The sequence below is a fragment of the Oryctolagus cuniculus genome, chromosome 3 (assembly GCF_051225735.1).
Source record: "Oryctolagus cuniculus isolate XC-2025 breed Fujian yellow rabbit chromosome 3, ASM5122573v1, whole genome shotgun sequence".
Taxonomy (NCBI): Eukaryota; Metazoa; Chordata; class Mammalia; order Lagomorpha; family Leporidae; genus Oryctolagus; species Oryctolagus cuniculus.
The window spans coordinates 89,992,024-90,014,355 of record NC_142869.1 but is presented as its reverse complement, the minus strand read 5'-3'; the positions used below and the strand labels follow the sequence as shown (position 1 = coordinate 90,014,355).

At 40.6% G+C, this 22,332-nt stretch overlaps 1 protein-coding gene across 10 annotated transcripts in view; it reads right to left on the bottom strand.

Moving 5' to 3' along the window:
- Positions 1-22,332, bottom strand: part of CACNB4 (calcium voltage-gated channel auxiliary subunit beta 4) — a 290,150-nt gene that overhangs the window by 18,731 nt on the left and 249,087 nt on the right. For 6 of the 10 annotated variants that reach the window (XM_051848622.3, XM_051848623.3, XM_051848624.3 and 3 more), the window contains 7 exons: positions 18,969-19,045; positions 17,513-17,532; positions 17,218-17,298; positions 15,919-15,977; positions 8,558-8,667; positions 3,778-3,929; positions 944-1,039 (listed from right to left, as the gene is read on the bottom strand). In XM_051848622.3, coding sequence (XP_051704582.1) covers positions 944-1,039; positions 3,778-3,929; positions 8,558-8,667; positions 15,919-15,977; positions 17,218-17,298; positions 17,513-17,532; positions 18,969-19,045 — 595 coding nt within the window. The remainder of the gene's footprint in view (positions 1-943; positions 1,040-3,777; positions 3,930-8,557; positions 8,668-15,918; positions 15,978-17,217; positions 17,299-17,512; positions 17,533-18,968; positions 19,046-22,332) is intronic. The other 4 variants (XM_070070929.2, XM_089328314.1, XM_089328315.1 and 1 more) reach the window with 2 other exon arrangements.

Genomic DNA, 22,332 nt, shown 5'->3' with positions numbered 1-22,332 from the left:
GTCCCTCAGATAACTGTGAGAACGTTTAGTCAGTGTTTCTCAAGTGACAGGCACTGGTCAAAGAGCTTTGCCACACAGTCCCTCCTTGAACCCTGCCCCAACTCCATGAGGTAGGAACTTAGCCATGATCACAAAACCAGTTAGTGTAGATCTGACTGCACCAGACATGTGAACACAAAGTCTGCACTGTTTCTCTAAACCTTTGAATTGGATTTACATGCTTCCCCAGAGCATCAACGATCCTTACACAAGTATATAAAAGAGTCTAGAAAATCAGTTGAGTAAGACAGACAGTAATTTCCTCTAGAGAGACATAGGAACAAAAATAGTAAGTTAGCTGAGCAGGTGGAGACACTGACTGGCCTCTGGGGAGCACAGCCCATGACAGCAGTCATCGTCTTGTACCCTCAGCCAGTCTTTGCTGTTTTCTGGCAATGACACCAGGGAGAAAAGTTGCTATAGCAAAGTTTTTCATCTCTTTCGACCCTAATCCTTTCATACGTTATTAACACAAGGCTCCTTTAGTTCCAATCCAAACAGTCCTTACCCTTTCAGATCAGAATGTTTTTTGCCTGTTGGAACTTCATGGCAGAAAAGTATGTTTTATTTTGTTCATTTTTTTTTTCTTAATGTGTCCACAGGACTGGATGGTAGGTGCTAAGTAGTCTGCTGAGTGCTTGCAAGATAATCAAGATGGCAAGAAAAAGAGCAGACAACAGACTCTTTAGCTCATTTGTTATCACCAGGCAGACACCATCCATTTCTGGATGCCTGAACACAGCCCACATGCCAGCAGAAGTTTATTCTAAGAAACATTTCAGATTTATGACATCATATCCTCATGACCAAACTCTAGAAGGAAAAATGACAAGGCTACTATGAAAAAAAATCACCCTCTTCTAAGTCGTCAAGAATGATTAAGACAAAAGATGATTGTACTTACAGGAGGGCATTGTGCAAGTTTATCAGCTGCCACCAGTTGAACGTTCAAGTGTTTACTTTGGGATTTTCCTCTAGACTTAATCAATCTCTGTAAAACCTAATAGAAGAAGACATGAATCTTAGGTACTGGCAATGAGTTGATTAAAAAAAAAAAAGAGCAAATAAACAGGGATATTTTTTTTACACCTGCTTAGCCCTCGGTATTAGTAGAGAAGGAATACAACGTGAGAAATCATACACCTATTCGTTCTAAAATGATGTCATCCTCCTATACTGGCTGCCAGTGACAGTGCATTTCATCCTGTTCTAGCTCCTTGTGAATGCTCGGAGGAATCATGAGTTCCCACCCTAGATTTTGAAATCTCAGTTTCAAAGTGAACCCTTCACAAGTGGAGGAACTGGTTTGTCCCAGGTTATTTATGTTGAGTAATATTTGGGTATTATTCCATTGAGTAATAAGTTGGTTCATTACTTCCATGTCAGGTAAATACTGGAGTCATTTATATATTTGATCCTTTCTGTCACTGGTAATTAATGATACAGTTCACTTTAATTTTATATTTATTGGACTATTTCATGATTGGAAATGTAAGTTAAACATTTGCTTTGGTATATTGCCATATATATATATATATATATATGTATGTGTGTATATATATATATATATATGTATCAGTGATATATCTATGTTTTGGCCATTGCTGTAACTGCATTTGATAAGATAGTCTCTGCTCCTTTAATTAATTGATTGGCTGATTGATTTTTTTTGCTCAGTGTCCTTCCCTTCAAAATAGTGTTTGTCTATGAGGCTCCATGAGGGCACACAGGTCTGTGAGAGTCCTTATTCCTGCCCATAGGGACATAAGAGGAACTGGGGCAGTGGGTGGGTCGACCTCTCTTCCACTACAGTGAAGAGTGCTCTGAGCCCCAGCAGCTCCTCATTAAAATCGATTTCCAGGAGGCCAAGGAAATTTCAGCCATTCTATTGATTCCCAGAAGGCCATGGTTTGGTTAGTTTTCTCAAGTTCACTACACAGAGATGGAAGGTAGAAGGACCTCAGGGGTTTAGACAATGGCATAGCTTCTTTAACGATGGATTTCCCACTCAGGAGAGAAGTCTACCATTCTGATTGGGAGTTGAATTTGCATTTATATACTAAAATTCACTCTAGGAAGCAGTTAAAAACTGATAATACTTCCCAAGGGTATCTATTTCATATTAATTTTTTAGAAGAGTAAAAGGACAACCAAATCAAAAGAGACAAATTTAGGGCTGTCTCACTTTTATTTTTATCTCCTCCAATGGCATAAAGATAACATAGCAAATTTCCCATGTGCTTAATCATGGAATAACTGTATTCCTCAAAAACTCAACTTAAGCACAAATGTCAGAGTCTATAATATTTTCATCACTGGAATAGTATCACTGTTTACAGTGTTATTTTACTTTATGTAAAAATATAAACAAATATTTCTTAAATAAGGAAATATTTATTTGGCATATACATGGTGGGGGAGAGACAGAGAATAATATCTCCCATCTGCTGGTTTACTACCAAATGCCTACAACAGCTGGAGTTGGGCTGAGAGTTGGGAATTGAATCCAAGTATCCAATGTGGGTGGCCCAAATCCAATGACTTGAGCCATCACTACTGCTTCCTACCATCTATATTAGCAGGAAGCTAAGAAGTCAAGAGCTGGAGCTGGGTATTGAATCTAGGCACTCTGATGTGGGATACAGATCTTTACTGCTAGACCAAATGCCTATCCCTAGATACCTTTTTAAAAATTAAAAAAAAATGCTTTATAAAATTTAGTTGAAAGGCACAGTTACTGGGGTGGGAGGCAGAGAGAGAGAAAGAAGAAGAGAGAGATCCTCCATCTTCTGGTTCACTCCCCAAATGGCTGCAATGGCTGGGGCTAGCCAGTCTGAAGCCAGGACCCAGGAGCTTCTTTTGGGTCTCCCACATGGGTGCAGGGGCCCAAGCACTTGGACCATGCTCCACTACTTTCTCACGCACATTAGCAGGAAGCTGGATTGGAAGTAGAGGAGCCAGGCATCGAACCAGTGCCCATTTGGGATGCTGGAGTCATAGGTATCAGCTTTCCCTGCTCTGCCACAATGCCAGCCCCCTAGGTATCTTTCTTGAACTACATACTCTCTTAACTCCAAAGAGAATAAACGTGACACAAGAATCACTGTCATCTAAATAATTTACCAAGACAGAATCTGTAAGGAATGTTAGTATCCTTTCATCACTTCTCTTAATTTTTGTTCTTATCATACACTTGTATAATTCTCTGGTTTGGGACTCAAATACACAGATTCTTGAAGGAACAGACTATTCTTTACTTGTTATCTCAGAATGCCTGGAATTGGTACAGTATGGCATTTTAAAATGTGCTCACTAACTGTGTCTCAACAAGATGTTCTCCTTGCCCAGCAACAAAAAAACACAAAGAATATTTCAAAAGAAATGCACATCTGGGTTGGGTACTTGGCTAGTGAATAGGAAGCTGGTTGTAAATCCTACATCCAATTCCAAAGTGCCTGGCTCATATTCCAGTTCTGCTCCTGATTTCAACATCTTGCTAATGCACACCCTGGGAGACATCAGGAAGTGCTCAAGTGGTTGGGTTCCTAACACCAACATGGGAAACTTGGATTGAGTTCCCAGCTCCCAGATCTCAGGGTCAATCTCACCCAGCACCAGCAATTGTGGGCATTTGAGAAGTGAACCAACAGATGGAAACTCTGTCTCCCTGCACCTCAAGTAAACTTAAAAATTTTTTAAATTAAAAAACATTAAAAAAAACAGAAACAAACTAATTACCTTTGGAGATGAGACTTTTACATGAACAATAATTGGTGCTAAAGAAGTCTTTATAAGTTGTGCTGGGTGATTGATGGTGTCTGCATCAAGAACAACCAGTTGCAAAGATCTTGCCAACTCAAAGATTCTTTCAATTTCACTTTGTACTTCCGCTAAAAGGAGAAATTATATACAACAGGTCTTAGTTATTTTCATTAGTTAGTACTTAAATTAAGAAGAAATAGTACATCTTTCAGATATGTTTGTCTACACTGCATAAAAAACATTTTGAACGTTCACAGACTTGTTTAATTTAAGATCTTTTCTAAAGATAGAGAGGTTGAGTTTTGCACAAAACCAGTTGATGCAAAAAACTGAGATGGTTTTCTTGATTTGCTTCTTATCTCCACCTGATATTTAGCTATCAGGTGATTATTTATATTTAGCTATGGTGATTTTTTTTTGTTTTTGCTGTTTTGTTCCAAAGAACTTTCATTTTTAGCTACAGAAGCCAAAAACTATCTTGAAGAAACGACTGAAACAGAAATTCAAAGTAACATGACTTGGAAAACAAATTACAGTGAAATATTTCTATAAACAAGTTATATATTAAAATTTTGTGGATCTGCCTTTTTTAAAAAACAATCCACACATTCACATTTTGCTTTGACTGTGTCTCTTCCTCAAACTAGCATGTTACTAAGTCTGGCTGAACTTAAGTATTAGAGAAAGTGGACTAGTTCTAAGGCATAATTATTTTCACTGTTAAAAAAATATTAAAACCAATTACATTAAAATACTGTAATTCATCTATATACAAATCTGGTTGACTTCAACAGCCAAGTGAACTGAATATGTATATAAGTCTGGTCAAAAGAAAAATCTAGTTCAAGGATCTGAAGCAACACAGCCATTTTTTAAGGAAAAGATTATAAAAAAATCAAGCTTTCTGAAAAATAAAAAGTATTTTATGCATAAATATACATTTATATAAAAATAATCTGATTTATTGGGTCATCCTCAAAGTCCAAATTAAATGATTCACTTTTTAGAGAGATGATTGATTGATTGATTTATTGGTGGGTACAGGCATGCTCTACTGATACTGTAATCTGGTCCAAAGTACATAAAATAGTCAAAGCTACATAATTTAAATTATTTTACAGATGGCCTGGGGAAAAGTTAACATTACTCTGAATATTCTCATTGAAAAGAATTCGTGCTGTGTTTATCCAATATAAATTCAAGTTCACATCACTAAGTAATAAATCCTTCCTTAATCAAAAGCATTGAACAGGTGTGTGAAATCATGAATATCAAAGACTATCATTTGACTATTTTCTTGGACTTTGCACAATAATATACAATTCTTTTCCATAGATTCACTGATGTTTAATGCATGATCTGCATTAAACAGTATGAATCCGAAGTCAACTTATGTATCACTTTTCATATTATTTAATACCAATGGCCTCAAATATTTTATATTGCATTGAAAGGTGACTACATTTCAAGATATAAATTTAAAGAAACTGGACAACTAGGTGTATCTGCCATCATTTTTTGAAATTATACTTATTTTTCAGTAATAAACATATTTTCCCTTCTTTTCCCTCACATATCTGAAACAAAAAAAATTTTTAAGAAGGAAGTTTGAAACATAAATTTGACTTTTATGGTAGTAAAATTCAGCCTCAGATGTTGGATATGTTGTCCACTTGCTCTTTTCAATAAACTGTCACTGATTTAAAGAAGCTCCTGGCCAGGGCTAAACCAGAACAAGTCTCTACTGTTTTAAGCTTTACATCTGATTACAGTATTTTCTGAATCAGCAAAAAGGCAGTGACACAAACTGTACTGCCCTGGTACAGCAAACCCTCAAGCTACTGTAGGTCTCTGTAAATGACTCAGAAACACCTGGGCCTCATTTCCTCCACACAGGCAATGAGGGTAAGTGGGGCTTCTGATGGGAGCAGAGGGCAGGCACACCTACTGCTTAACCAACCTGATCCCTTAAGCAATGGGCACTCTGGCATAAGCAGGGAGGTGATCAGGCAGAGCAAGGAAGCTGCGGAGGGCCATACCACATACTGGGGTGGGCCTAACATCTGGATAATATATACATAGAATGCAATAAATAAATTACAGGTGTGAGGAACAGAAGGGCATATTTACCTACACAACTAATTTTCTTAAGGAAACAACTTTCAACCAAAGCAAACAATCTTGGTTGGCTGGCTAAATTAATTCCCAGGGGGGGTTCCCATGGATGTTTCCCCATACTCCTCCTCCAGGTAAATGGAGCTCTGGGCAGTCGTGGACTGCAATGCTGGAGGCCTCAGTGAATGCTTCTAAAACCTGACTATTATTGCTGAGGGCCACCTCTCTCCAGGAACTCTTGGATCAGCGATCTTCCTTATACTCAAGTCTGTTCATATTTCTTCCATGCGTAAAGAACCTCAAGGTTTCCCTAAGGTCCAAAGCATCATTTTCCCAAGTGGGTACCGTTGAACAGCAATCTCTTATGGGAAGAAGGGGGTTTTAAAAAGGGATATACTGCATACTCAAATAGTTCCTCTTGGAATTTCAAGATACCAGTTTTAAGAAACTGGACAAGTGACCTCTTGTATCTTAAAGGCTCTTGGAAGTCCTGCAGTGAAGGAACTGCTAACTGTTTAATTCATCATTTCCAAATTTATTTGACCATAGAAAACACTTGGAATGTAAGGACTACTAATGTCTCGAAAAATAAACACTTCATGGAATCTATTTGCAGATCTCTTTGGCAAGGCACACTACACTAGAGCACTAACACATTGGCCTAAGCTACTTTTTTAATCTCTTCTCCCATTACTCTTAAATTACATCCCATTTCCCTCTCCTAAACATGCTATGCACAAATCCACTTGTTTCACAACCTCCCTAATTTTTTATGTGCTAATGTCTTTGTATAGTCTTATCTACTTCAAAGAACAAGCTCAAGTCTAACTTCTGTGAAATCTCCTCACATGCCTCTTACCCCCCATTCCTTTTTTACATTTCCTAGCTTTTTGTAATTTAATTATTACAGAGTATTTTAACCACCTGTTCCTCCCTTCTCTTTTCCCAGGGGTAAGATACTCTGGCTTAGTTATGTCATCATTTCCTGAATCTACCATAATGCATGGCACATAATATTCAATAAACATTTGATGAAGGAATCTACAAACTTGTATTAGCAAGCTAAATGGATATAAATAGGTCACACATAATAGATTTACATTAAATTAGCTGCAGTGGTTGTGGATATATGACAACAGAGTAAAGACGAAAGTCACTGAACTGAGATCTACTTCATTTCTTCCTGAATATTTATACTAGCTCCACCACCTCACTCTGCAGGTGACTAGATTATGAAGACTGTCTTCAGAGAATACCCGCGAAATCTTTTCCTGAGCAGATGGTTGAAGGAGTCAGTCAACCAAGCTTATGATTTGCAGTGTCATGTTGCCTCTCATCAGACATGAGAGGAAGGAATGGTTAAAAGTCAAAGATACTGTGAGGAGACAGAAGGAGGGTGGAGGACAGAACATAGGATGGATGCCTGGTTGAGAAATCTTCAGCCTATCTAAACACCCTGGTCAACAGTGACATTTGTTTGACTTCAGTCAGTTACTTAATATGGTTCACCACCAACACTGCCATTGTCACCTCAATGTCAAAATACTATGCCTTTAAGAATGTTTTCCTTTGCATGTGGAAGGCTCTAAATACAGGAGTGAAAAAGGAAACACTGACCTCTGGGTTTTTCCCCCTTACTATTCATTTGGTATGTTTCACATTCTTTCACAAAGCCATACAATAAACATTATTATCAATGACCCTGTGCCAGTCCTACAAGAGGAATGCAGATGCTACTCTATCTTTTCTTCAATTTGTACAATCCCTGGCTCAGGGTCAAGGCATAGCCTTCAGTGGATTCTTGATGCGATATTAGGGCATGCACTCTATCTTGGACACTCTTTAACTTTTTTAGCTTCATATCATCTATAAAACTCATTTCAGTAGTTTACAAAGAGGTGATAGCATAGAAGAGCCCTATGTTTCCTAGTTAAACTCTTCTCTGAATGTGAATGCAGAAGAGAATCCTAGGAAATTTTGTGTGTATGACGTTACTGGGCAATCGTGGAGACCAGGAACATTCACCATCCCATGGGTGGTGACTCCATCTTTAACAGCTCTGTCCACCAATGGTGTTTTATTATTTTCCATCATGGTAACTCATAAGGTATTTTCTGATTGATACCCCAGAAAAGACATGTTGAAGATCTCTACCTGTTATTCGTGTTGACTGCCATTTCCTTGTAAAGATGTGACTAATCTGTGTAGTATCAGCTGGCAGCAGAAGCAATACTAAGAACACTTGTATGTAGCTCTTCTAAGATATGAGAAGGCTGAACATCTCATTTCCTTTCATGTCAGCTGTGACTCAGGTATGACAGATATTATTAGCCTCATTGAGAAGCTTAGGCAAAGTGGAGATGAGTGGTTTCACATGGTTAGGCAGTAACAGACCAGAAGAGCCCATTGGGGATTCTTCTCACCAGACTACTAATTAGCTAATTGACTGGAGCTGACAGAACAGGCTCTGGTTGCTGCAGGACACTCCTCCCCTCGTGCCCATAGCTAGCATTCTCTTCAGTCAATCACCGCTTCCTCATTCAGAATGGGGAGCAAATCAGAAAACACATTCATAAATACACCATGTGTCATCCTGGACTGAGAACACAGCCTGGAGAAGTACCACATTCAAGCAGCTTACCTAAGCTGGACCGGGTGTTCGAACGTTCAATTATTGCTCTCTTGCTTGGATTATTTAGGACAGACCTCTTAGCAAGAGAAATGTCAGCTGTCACTCTTGTTATTGATATCCTATGAACAGGAACACAGAACAGAACAAGCCAGTAAAAAAATGTGACAGGGCTCTCCAAGTGATTTATAGCTACAGTTCTTAATAACCACTGTACATACTACAGAGGAACCACAGTATAAATAATCATTGGCCACAAGTTTTTAAACAGGCTTTGGCTAGCATTAAAATACTAGCAGAGCAGACTGGAGGAAAGATTGAGCTATTTAGCAACAACAACAGAAAGAGTACTCCACTAAAAAATGCTCTTCCTCCATTAAGACTTGCCTTTACAGTGCCCATCAAACCAGCGGAAAATCAAAACAAGATTCAACCATGCTGTTCAAGGAATGGAAATACAATTTCCCCACAGCTCACAGTTGATCTGCTCCAGGAACTACAAATGCTCTGCCCAGCATTTAAATGCTGCTGGTCAAAGGGAGGAAACCCTCTTCATTGTGTTCAGCAAAGACAATCTATCAGTTGGTGGGTAAGCTGCATTCTCTGTGCTCCATAGTTAATTTATGACATAAGAAGAATTTCTCCAGAGGCCCAAAGGGATGCTTCAGTTGGAAGAATGTGAAAAGTGTGGTTTCTTTTCTGCAGGCACAGGATTCTTCAGCACATTTGCATATGACTGAATGCATATGGCAGGCATAAGATACTATAGTTGAGCGCAATGAGAGTATTGTGCCAGGATCTTAGTAAGAATGTGTCCTGCAGTCACTCAAGAGAAGAGTAAAGCAAAGGCATTGCAAACGAACGGAGAGACAGGTCTATTTTGTGAATGATTTATCAAATTAGAACACCCAGAACTTAAAATTGTGAAGTCCTTAATCTGGGACCAATCAATTCAGCTCTTTATTTTAAGCTGGGATTGCTCAACTTGCAATTAGTATCTACCTGTAGAATTCAAAATTTGCCTCTGCCAGCCAGTTAGAGCCACCACGGGCCATTCTTTCCTTCACAGCTTGGAAGAGATACCAGAAGGAAAGCAGAACCCTTTTCTTTTACACTGTTAGTGCACGCATTCTCCCCCATTCTCCAACTCCCTTGGAGGCTGGAGCAGGGAAGAAGGTAGATCATGAACAATCGCTGAATTGCACACTTCATACATGTTTGGGGACATTTTCGGCACTGTCAGGAGACTCCTTATTTGGCTTTAGCGACCTGAAGCCTTGGGGAGAATTTAAAACACGCTTTGTCACAGATTATTAGAAATCACTTCTGCAAAGCAACACGCCATGCGGAAGCTCTGCTGTCATTTTATAGCGAAGCATTCTTGCCTGTGTCATTGTATTTATAAACTGCTGGCTGTCAGGGAATTTTTAATTTTTTAAACTTTTTAAGAATTGTTAGGCCCTGATAATTATCCGATCTATTTTCAAACTGTGCTCTGCAGAAACACCTCAGAGAGCTTTCTGCATATTACCGGGAGGCCAAGATGGCAGGTCTCCAGCTTCACCACCCACGAGCCTAGGCAGGCATTTCTACATTTCCGTTTGCTACACTGAGGCTTACATAAGAGTTCATTGTAAAAAGTTGTTCAACTGCTAAAAGACATAGGCAAACACTGGAGTTAACAATCACTTTGTTTTACCAAGAAGGAAACTGAGGCAAAGAGGGGACGTTCGACTGGTTTGTTAATAGGCTAAGAAGGTTTAAATGAAGCTCCTGAGCACCAGGGTAGGGCCTGGTCACGTGACCCTCAATTCTCTTACAACCCTGAATCTCCAGACAGCATCAAGCACGAGTGTGTGGTCCAACTTGGTCTCATCTGAGAGATGGTGAGGCTGTAGATCAGGCTGAGGTCACAGGACCCCCACATGAAATCTCCACCATGCAGCTGACCACTGCAATTCTGAACATGAAATCTTACGGGCAGCTCTTTTTCTTTACAGAACAGGCTTTGTGTGTTTATTTTTGTATTTCTGGGTTTCTTGTTTGAGAATGGAACTGCTGGGTAAAAACATACAAATGTTCCACAGCAATCCAAACACGTAACTGGAGACAAATCTGTTGGCTTAGGGACAAAATTCAACTTTGTAGAATAATGATTTTTGGAGAGTCTGAAGATTCTATTCTGCTTAAGTGAAAATCTAATTTTCTAGTTCTATACAAGCCAAATAGTGACTCTAGGTTCTTAAAATTTGAAGAGATTATCCAGAGATGCACACACTTATTTTTCTGAGTGCTTTTACGACCCCATTTTCAAATACAACCAAAATGTTAAAAAAAATACAGAAAAGAATGTTCCTTATGTTCCAAAAATTAGAAGGTGTGGGAAAAAAGATGTTTTTATTTTATGTACCAATAAAAATAAAAGTTAATTGATTAATTCAAGTTATCTATTAAAAAATACATGCATATGAAATGGGGAACATGGCTGATGCTGTGGTGCAGCAGGCTAAGCCTCTGCCTGCGGTGTCGGCATCCCACATGGATGCCAGTTTGAGTCCTGGCTGCTCCTATTCCCATCTAACTCTCTGCTTATGTTCCAAAGTACAGAATAACACCTTGCTAGGAGAATTGGGATGAAAGTCCTCTTGGTGGTTGTTTGATCATGGGCCTGTCATGCCATCTTTTGAGTCTCTGTATCTTAATCAACAAAATGGCAACAGTAGATATGCCATAGCTATCTCATTGAACTGTCATTAGGAGCAAACAAGGTAATATCTAAAAGTTCCTTCTTAAATAATTTTTCTTGGTGTCTTATGTTTACAGGCACATGTACAATGTATACAAGGCAAATAATTTGAAGACATCTTATTATAAATTATCCTCAAAAACTCTCACATTTTCTGTGAAATTTCTATACACTGTGAGGATGGGTCATTTATAATCAAAACCTGATTTAAATATTCACATTTGGGATAAAAGTGGTCAATTAATTATCTCTAGCATTTGAGTGTCCACTGATGAGTCTGCATTTGAATAGAGAATCTTAGAGGAAATTATAGAAGAATGATATTGATTATGAGACAGAAATCACTGTTGTTCTTTTTCTACTTGATTATATTTACAGATTGCTTTCATCCTTACATGACTTGGCTGCTTTGTGATAACATCAACCATTCCCATTTCATTTTTACAAATAAATAACTATCTCTGAGTTGCTCTAAGTTGTATTCTTAGCTTCTTTTCTTTTACATTCTTTCTCAAATCCTTTGATTTTGTTTATACGTTCCTTGACTAGAAGCTTCATTTAGCTTAAGATTCTATCTGTATATGTTACATGGTGTTCATTTAAGATTTTTGGTCATGATCATGTAAGTCACATAGTATCTCATAAATGCCATAAGGCTGATCTGATAGTTATCAAAAATCCTAAGTACCATTTTTTTTTGGGGGGGGGGATTTGAAATGATTGACATAGGTCAACCAACTGTAACTGGTTTGACTGCTTGCTGTTCAACCTATCAACGGCCAGATTCAATCAGCTAAACAGACTTCATTGGACTGGATGATCCCCCATGAATGCTGCGGAATGAAATGAAGAGAACACCTCTATGCCCATTGTTTCCTTGCCAAGCTGGCGCCATGGCAGCAACTTGTAGGTCTAGTTTATGGTCTAGATTCAGAAATCATCATATATGTTGTATATGATGTATACATATATATGTAGTATTCACATACATAGAAGGTCCTCAAGAACTATTTAGTATTATATTTTTCATTTTTCTTACATGTATTACAAATAGGGCCCACAATTGCAACATCAATAAAACTGTATAATAACTAGCTCTAAAAGGAGTCAAATCACTTCTACAGTGTCAAAAAACCCTCATGTTTATGATTCTATTACAGATAAATGTTGTATTTTAATCCAATATTTTGGATGATTTTGTAACCAAGATCTGCAAAGCAGTATTGAAGAAGAAAGCCTTTTCACCAATGATCTCTCTCTGCTGTTTCTGAAAAATAGTAGGACTTCCTACTATTTGTCCAAATTACTGCATTCACAGCCATTGAGACACTGAAAAGGTGCCCTTTAGAACATCTTGTTAATGCAGTTTATTGTGCTAAAGCCTTCTATGGAATTGTTCTTTTGGCTGGTTTCAGTTAAAGAGTTTTCTCTCCATTCATTAACTGGTAAAACAACACAGCAGATTGTTATGGCTCAAAATGCACTGATATTTCCCAAACAGGACGTGTCAGAGTCCACGTGAAGCTATCAGCAAACTTCTTCCTTATCAATTTCTTGAAAGCAAGTCCACTGTCCCTCCCCGCCCTCCCCATCTTTACTTTCTCCAGCTGTGCTGTACATAAGCCCTCTTCAGGGCTGAGTGTCTCCAGCTACAGTATTACTTTCTGCTGCTGCTGGATTCTTCCTCCAGAGTCTCTGCCATGTCATCAGACTGCATGAACACTTGGCATTGACATTTTAATTCTATCCCTACTAAGCCAATTTCGGTAGTGTGTATACAATAATGGATGCAGACAATTCTGCTTGATTCAAGATAATTCTCCGTTAGAATGAAATGAATTTCCTCTTTATGGGCTTCAGGATTGAAGCAGACATCAGATTCTTTGTTCTTGAAAGCAATAATCAAGTCACTCTTTTTCCTAAATCATCTGAAATCATTTCTTCTTTTCCATAGTCCTGTTTTTCAAAACTTTAATACCACTGTTGTTCATAGGTGTGTTATGTGGGGACCAAAACACTCTAACACAAACCTAGGTAGTGTTACAGAATTCGTTCACACTGAGGGCTACTGTGGGGCCAGAGGAAGGACTGTTCAGCACTGTCTTGGGTAGGAGGCATCACAGGTTAAACCCAAGTGACTCCTAGCACAGCTCAGGAAGAACAGAATGCTGGCAGCATTCAATCCACGCAGAGCTGTATGAGGGTGAGGCCCAGGTCTCGGAACATCAAGGGGCAGGACCAAGACCAAGGCTATTAAGTTAAAAAGCCATAGTGCAGCTCTTTCTCTGTGGTGTCTTTCAAGGAATTCCCAAAAGTCAAAAGTTGTCAAACAGAAGTAGGTTGTTTATCTGATTGTGGCTGTTGGAAAAGGAAGCTTAAAATGAAAGATTACCTTTTCTTCCAAATTCAGTATTCAGTGCCTTTCACTTGTTTTCTCGGAAACTACTTCACTCTCTGCCTGTCTTCTTTTAAAAACAGTGGGAGGGGATAAACATGACTTTCTTATCAAGCCTTTATGCCCACGACATGACTGGCAGGAAAGAGAGTGTAACTGGTTCAACAAACTCTATTTCTTCTTCCTTCTGGGCGTACAGCCAGACCATATTTCTCAGCCTCTTTGCTACTAGGTATGGCCATACAACCAAGCTCTATCCAATGATATGTGAGAAATCATGTGTGCTACCCCAGGTCCTTCATGCTCCTTGCCTGGACCAGCTGACCGGAGAGATCACTCCCGGGAAAAGCCTTCAAAATGACAAATTTTCTCTACAGTTTTCCCCTCCCCTTACTTTATCCTTCCTCCCAGCCAGGATCACCCATCTGACATGGGTATATGAATAAAAAAAGCATCCACTGGGGCCAGTGCTGTGGCATAGTGGGTAAACCCATATGGACACCAGTTTGAGTCCCAGCTGCTCCATTTCCGATCCAGCTCTTTGCTATGGCCTGGGAAAGCAGTAGAAGATGGCCCAAGTCCTTGGGCCCCTGCACCCATGTGCAAGACCTGGAAGAAGCTCCTGGCTCCTGCCTTCGGATCGGTGCAGCACCGACTGTTGCAGCCAACTGAGGAGTGAACCAGCGGATGGAAGACTTCTCTCTCTGCCTCTCCTCCCTCTGTATAACTCTGACTTTCAAATAAATAAATAATTTTTTTAAAAAAAGCATCCACTGTGTTTATATAATAACACATTTTGGGGTCCATCTACTAAAGTAGGCTGGCCTACATTAATGTACTTAGAAATTCATATAATAGCAGGAAAACATTAATTTCTTTCTTTCTTTTTTTTTTTTTTTTTTTGACAGGCAGAGTTAGACAGGGAGAGAGAGGGAGACAGAGAGAAAGGTCTTCCTCTTTCCGATCCGAAGCCAGGAGCCAGGTGCTTCCTCCTGGTCTCCCATGCAGGTGCAGGGCCCAAGAACCTGGGCCATCCTCCACTGCCCTCCCGGGCCAAAGCAGAGAGCTGGACTGGAAGAGGAGCAACCAGGACAGAATCCAGTGTCCCGACCGGGACTAGAACCCAGTGTGCCAGCGCCACGGGTGGAGGATTAGCCTATTGAGCCATGGCGCCGGCCAAAAACATTAATTTCTTAAAATCTCAGTTATTGTAATTAAATCTTAGTTTATTTTCTTCGTATATAGTCCTACAATAAATGAATATTTTAAAACAATATCCAACAGGCTTTTCTTTTGACAAACAGATAATTTGTACTTTGTGTATTATCATATTTGCTTTTTTCTTAAAATACTAGGCTTATTAAAATTTATTTCAAAATATGTAAGTTTTTTATTATTTAGCCCATTAAGGGGACAAATTACATACATTTACTCATACTTCTTGAAATAGGCTATTTAAATTTTCCTCATTTGTGCCAAATTTTTTTTTGTGTATGATTTTTACATGGAGCACATTCTGCATGATGAAAGCTCTTAGTACCTAGTATTGAGTTAATATGGAATTTTTTCTTGTCTCTTCCAAAACTCAGAAATTCTCTGTAGACATTTTTTGCAATACTCAAATGACAAAATTACTTGATGATTCAAAGCTGAGCTATACTAATGATAGGTCATGGTAGGAAACATACAAAATAGACCAATACGATTACAAGAATTACAAGATCATTTCTAAGAAAATAAACCAGAGCTAAACATCCTAATAGGTATTATTTCCTCTAAGAACAGTCACTTTGGGAGGCTTATGATGAAAACAATTCTTATCTTCTTCTGAGGCAATTCAGTACTTTATACCTTCATAGGCCACACACACACACACACACACACACCCACAATTCCCAAATGATATTGCCCAGCTTGACCAGTGAGCCACCATAGTCATCATAAATATTACATATTTTAATTTTTTTATAAAAAACAGTTTGGTATGAATTCAGTGGTAATTAAGAAAAATAAAGACAAACACATTTCATGTTATTTTCCTCTTGAAGATTCAATACCATGCTTCCTATTTTCAGAACCCTTTCCTGGCATTCTTTCCCAAAATACAGAGCTAACTTAATTTGAGAACTTCTGCAATTGCTGCTGAAAACATGGATCCACAAACTGATTTATCATACATGTTTGGTCAAAGGAAAAGGAAAAAGAAATACAAGAAACATCTGTATGTCTCACCTCCCATCAAACCTGTGCTTCAGGAAATCAAAGAGGGCTTTCTGCATCATGTCTGTTACCTTTGCAGAGTGGGGAAGGAACGAGGCAAACAGAGAGAGAGCAGTCAGCAGTGAGAGCAGTTGAAGGGGTTGGGGCACTAGGACTGAACAGAGACCTTAGCACAACCTCCTATAGGAAAGCTGTCCTGGAAGGAGCTTCTCACACTTAACCACACCCACCTGCTGATTTTATCCTCTTGGTTCTTCTCCAAGAACCAAGGGTGCTGAGGAATGAACCAAGAGTGCTCAGTAGACCCAAGACAAACCTGCAACCTCTTCCCACATTAGGGGAGGGGACTGCCACCAGGAGACTGCAGGCTGGCTTTGTGCACAGGTGCTGGCCATCCTTGGTGCACCTGAGTTGTGTTGGCCTCCAGTGAGGAACACCTAGAAACCCCACAGCCAGTGCTGAGATCATCTGACCTTTTCCTGAGTCCTCTATGCCCAGGGCTGGACTTTTGTACACTACTCTTCTGCTCTTCTCTCTGATATTTCCAACTCAGAGAAAGAGAGAGAGAGCGAGAGAGAGAGAAAGACAGGGGGGAGGGAGAGAATATACTTAGATCTGCCCCCAAGGAGATTTGTTAATTCATTCAACAAAGTGTACTGAGTGCTTATTAGCTCAGTGGGAACTGTGTCCTGGAGGCTGCCCACTTCGGATTTAGTGTCCACCTGTTTTAATCACACTAGCGCAAGGTCAAAATGGCAACATCTGAAACATCATACATCTAAGTCTTTACTCTTTTCCTTGCTACATGATATTATTTAATTCTCCAAAATTCACCAACGTTTTTGGTGGTTTTGTATCTAAATGCCCTGTAAAATAAATAAGCAGACACATTTGCCATTGTTTTGGGCACCCATTAGGATGAGATCTGTTGGTGCTGTGAGGGTCTAGGTTTGCAAGAAGATTGCTTCTATGTTCCCTTGTGCTGTTCATATTCTATTATTTCTAATAATAACAGGAATGGTTGAGAAAAGTCCTCTTCTTTGAATTTAATGGTGAGCAAATATTTGATCAGAATTTTCCAGTATCGATGATTTGGGGGAGATATTTCTAAACAGTGTAATGCATAAAAGATGAGAAGGAAAGAAAGGGCACAGGGTCACATAACTCCACATTGTCCCACCCACCTTCCCATACTGAGAGCTGGCTTCCACCAGTACCTAAATGTGACCAGACCCTGGAACAGCAAGCACCCCCGTGCCTGTCTCCAAGATTCTCAACCAAGAACTGACGGGAAACAGATGATATTTGTACCTCATAACCTTTCAGTGACGGCCCCACTAACACCACAGGACGCATCGACGGCACAACATCATAAGGAGGAATGTGCTCCGTCTGAAAAAGAGGATTCAACACATGGACAAGCTGAGGCTGAGCATCCCTCCTCCACAGCCACAACACTCCCAACGCCCTGTGAATGACAGTGATGACCATGGGTTCCCCAAGCAGGCGCATCCCTTATGTCATAGCCACTGGGGTCACTGAAATGGAGCACCGCAGGCACGTATATATAAAACCTTAACAGATTTAAAAAGGAAACACAACTTACCACTTTTTGCTTCTGTTTTGCTAAAAGACAACAATGAGAGCCATATCAAAATATGTCATCTCTGAAAGTGACAGTACATGACCTTAAAAGATGGATGCAGGCATGTATTTGTCCCTGTAATTATCTTGCTGACTTCCCCATCACCCACTCTGCAGACACTGTCTCTATTATTTCATTCTGGATGTGCTGATTTTGAAGCACACATGAACATACGTCCCGATTTCACATGGGGAGGGGGTGATGGAAAGTAGTTCACAATGACATTGGAGGTTCTGGGCCAGCCGTTAACCATGGGCTTCTTTCCATGCAGAACATAGCACCCAGTGTGGCTGGGAACAAGTTGAACAGATAAAAATTGATAAAAAGCAGCATAGTAACAAGTGGGCTAAAATGACTATTTTGGGGTGTGTAACTTTGGTGACCCTATGATAAATAGGCATTCTTTTTTTGTTGCTTTTGCCCATTTTCTAGGAAATGGACACATGTTTTCTTACTATGTTGCTTTTATATTTCAAATAAATTTATAATCAGTTACTTCTGTTCTTTCCAGTTTATAGTAATAATAAGCTGCAATGTCCTACAATGGGAGTAAAGCAAAATATACTCAGTGTCTGATGAAAGTGCTTTTGTGGCTATCTGAGCACGCTCAGTTTATTGGGGGTTGGAGGAAGCAACCCAGGGAGCTAGATTGGCTCAGAGTGTTAGAGTTCAGGAGAAATTCATATGAATAAGGATCCAGATCCTCACAACTGTTCTAAAACCAATTTCAATACACAGAGACCTTTGGACTTGCTATTCTGAATTGCTAATATGAGGGCTACCCTAATGCAGCATCAACTATGAGCAAGAATGAAATTAGCCTACAGAGAGGTCAGGGAAGGTGGAGGAAGAAAATCCCTGCATGAATATGTCCATATTTTCTGAAGATACTACCATCTCCTCATTACTGTTAATTCCAGGGCAGGGATGTCTGCTGTCAAAATAGAAATCACCTCACTTGAGCCCCACCTCATTCCCAGCCTCAACCCACCAAGTCTCCATCACCCACATTGTACTAACACTTTCAAAGTTTCACATGGAGACTGAAATAGAGCATTTTCTTGAGTCTACAATGTTTTTCCCCTTTCTTAGTGGCCCTCATCATCTCAAAATCTGCTGGGTTCTTGGGTAGAAGAACGAACTTGTCACAGACTAATTCATACAATGGATAGTTATGGCCTCTGGGGAGCAGATAAGATTTTTCAAAATTATAAAGATCTGAATTTCTAGTGCTATTATTCACCTTTAAATCAAACCAAATTACCACAAGAAGGAAATGAGCAATGAAATTTGAAATAAAGGAACCTTTGTAAAGGAAGCCTTTAACTCATTTCCAAATTAGCAAAAATGCTTGCATGCATACTCAAATATTAAGGAAGGAATGTATCCTATTGAAAGGAATGTAACAGACCCTCACCGGTCGATGTGGGAGTTGCTCGAAATGTCCCTGATACCATTTCTCCCAGACTTGAAGAAGAATTTCCACTTGATTTCCTAGGATACAGAAAACGAACGTAAGATTCGCTCTGTGCAAACATTTCTGGAGAGTACAACGCTTTCATTGGCATTCAGCCCACTAAATAATTCAAAACACACTAAATTCTGCTATAGAGAACTTCAAGAATCTGTCCAAATGTTTCTATTTCTCAGAGAAAGTGGGTAACTTTTGAGAACCCAGACAGACTTTGCAAAAGTATTTCTACCAGTGATTTAATATAGAAACCAGGCAAAAGAATTACTGATAGGAATGTTCTGAACTGCTTGCTAACCTAACACCAGTCGCTAGCACACAAGTCAGATGTCAGCCACAGCTCAAAACAATCAGCAAGGGGTGAACATTATGGCACAATGAGGGTAAGCCTCCATTTGAGGTGCCCGCATCCTATACTGGAGTGCCAGTTTGTGTGCCAGCTCCTCTGCCTCTGGCTTAGCTTCCTGCTAATGCACTTGAGACAGCAGCCAAAAAAGAGGACAGCCCAAGTGCTTGGGCCCCTGCCACTCACATGAGAGTCCTAGATAAAGTTCCTGTTTCCAGGCTTTGGCCTAGCCCAGCCCTGGCTGTTGCAGTCATTTGGGAAGTGACCGCCAAGTAGATGGTGGTCACTCTTTCTGTCACTCTGCCTTTCAAGCAGATTAAATTTTTTTTTTTTAAAAAAGCAATAATACTGGAGGAATCATTTCTTATTAAAAGGGATTATGTGAGGGTCAGAGTTAAGAACTGGCAGTAGGGGCCGGCGCTGTGGCGCAGCAGGTTAACGCCCTGGCCTGAAGCACGGGCATTCCATATGGCCGCTGGTTCTAGTCCCAGTTGCTCCACTTACAATCCAGCTCTCTGCTGTGGCCTGGGAAAGCAGTAGAAGATGGCCCAAGTCCTTGGGCCCCTGCACCTGCGTGGAAGACCAGGAAGAGGCTCCTGGCTCCTGGCTTCAGATTGGTGCAGCTCCGGCCGTTGTGGCCATCTGTGGAGTGAACCATCAGATGGAAGACCTCTCTCTTTAACTCTACTTCTCTCTATAACTCTGTCTTTCAAATGAATAAAATAAATCTTAAAAAAAAAGAAGAACTGACTGTAAGGAGTAAGTCACACATAGTATCATTTGTGACCTGGAATGGAAGCGCCTCAGCATTAGTCTCTTCACATGTGCTCTGGAAGCTTCTCTGGAGCACACTCAGGCCCTAGCAGCTCACGTTCCTATTTCCCAAGCATCCCTCCCTTTCAGTACAGAGTATGACCTTACAGTCAGGAAAATGGGATTTCCCATGGCAGCCTTGCCATTTAGTCAGCTTCCCCATCTGCAGACACAGAAGCTACAACTCGGCCGGCGCTGTGGCTCAACAGGCTAATCCTCCACCTTGCGGCACCGGCACACCGGGTTCTAGTCCCGGTTGGGGCGCTGGATTCTGTCCCGGTTGCCCCTCTTCCAGGCCAGCTCTCTGCTGTGGCCAGGGAGTGCAGTGGAGGATGGCCCAAGTGCTTGGGCCCTGCATCCCATGGGAGACCAGGATAAGTACCTGGCTGCTGCCATTGGATCAGCGCGGTGCCATCTTCTACTGCTTTCTCAGGCCACAGCAGAGAGCTGGATCGGAAGAGGAGCAGCTGGGACAGGAGTTGGCACCAATATGGGATGCCTGCGCCACAGGCACTACACCACACAGCAGCCCCAAGGCTCCTGTTATGACAAGGGCAAAATGGGTTCCAAAGAAAAGAAGAGCTTTTAAATAAAAAATGTTCCAACAGGAAATGGACATTGAAGGTCAAGAGAAAAAAATGCTTCTATTTCAGGGCTTTTAAAAAAATTATAACATGAAGAAAACCAGTGTTCCAGTATCGGCTACAACATAATCTCTCAGTAGGATACGGACATCTCCTCTGCTCTGCTTGCGTCCTCAGACCTCTGGCCACCTGCACTCTGAGATCTATGTGGCTACTTCCTTAGTTTCCCAGAGTTGGGATCATCTGAAACTGCCCAGTGTCCTCACCTCAACACCAGGAGATGGAAGATACCACAAAAATCTGGGCTATGGACAGTGCCACTAGCATTGGTACCCACCCACCCCAACCCATTCTGTGCCCACTTGAGAGAGTCTTCAAAAGTGGACCAAGAAGAGCCGAAATGCCAGGTCAGGTCAGCTTCCGCTTGCTGTACTGAGAAAGGATGCCCTGTGCGATGCTCACAGAGAAAAGCCTGGCATCCAAAGAGGATGTGCAGAGGCTACAGGAAACGGTTTCCATGGTAGAATTCACACAGATCCCAGTGGTGCCCGGCTTCAGCATGCAATGCACAGAGTGAACTCTCTGAAACCTTTTTTTTTTTTTTTGACAGGCAGAGTTAGACAGTGAGAGAGAGAGACAGAGAGAAAGGTCTTCCTTCCATTGGTTCACTCCCCAAATGGCCGCTGCGGCCAGTGCGCTGCGCCAATCCGAGCCAGGAGCCAGGTGCTTCCTCCTGGTCTCCTATGCGGGTGCAGGGCCCAAGGACTTGGGCCATTCTCCACTGCACTCCCTGGCCACAGCAGAGAGCTAGACTGGAAGAGGAACAACTGGGACAGAATCTGGCGCCCCAACTGGGACTAGAACCCGGGGTGCCGGCGCCGCAGGTGGAGGACTAGCCAAGTGAGCCATGGTGCCGGTCTGAAATCCTTTTTTGACAACTATACAATACTCCATTCCCAGAAAAGAATATTGTGTTCTGAAAACATTCATTTTTAATCTAGTAAATGACTTGAAAACATTACCTAATTTTTTTAACTTTTATTTAATAAATACAAATTTCCAAAGTACAGCTTTTGGATTACAATGGCTTTTTCCCCCCCATAACTTCCCTCCTACCTGCAACCCTCCCATCTCCCGCTCCCTCTCCATCCCATTCACATCAAGATACATTTTCAATGATCTCTATATACAGAAGATCAATTTAGTATATATTAAGTAAAGATTTCAACAGTTTGCACCCACACAGAAACACAAAGTGTAAAATACTGTTTGAGTACTAGTTATACCATTAATTCACATAGTACAACACATTAAGGATAGAGATCCTACAAGGGGAGTAAGTGCACAGTGACTCCTGTTGTTGATTTAACAATTGACACTCTTGTTTATAGCATCAGTAATCACCCGAGGCTCTTGTCATGAGTTGCCAAGGCTATGGAAGCCTTTTGAGTTCCTGGACATGGATCTTATTTAAACAAGTCCAAATCAATGTGGAAATTCTCTCCTCCCTTCAGAGAAAGGTACCTTCTTCTTTGATGGCCCGTTCTTTCTGCTGGAATCTCACAGA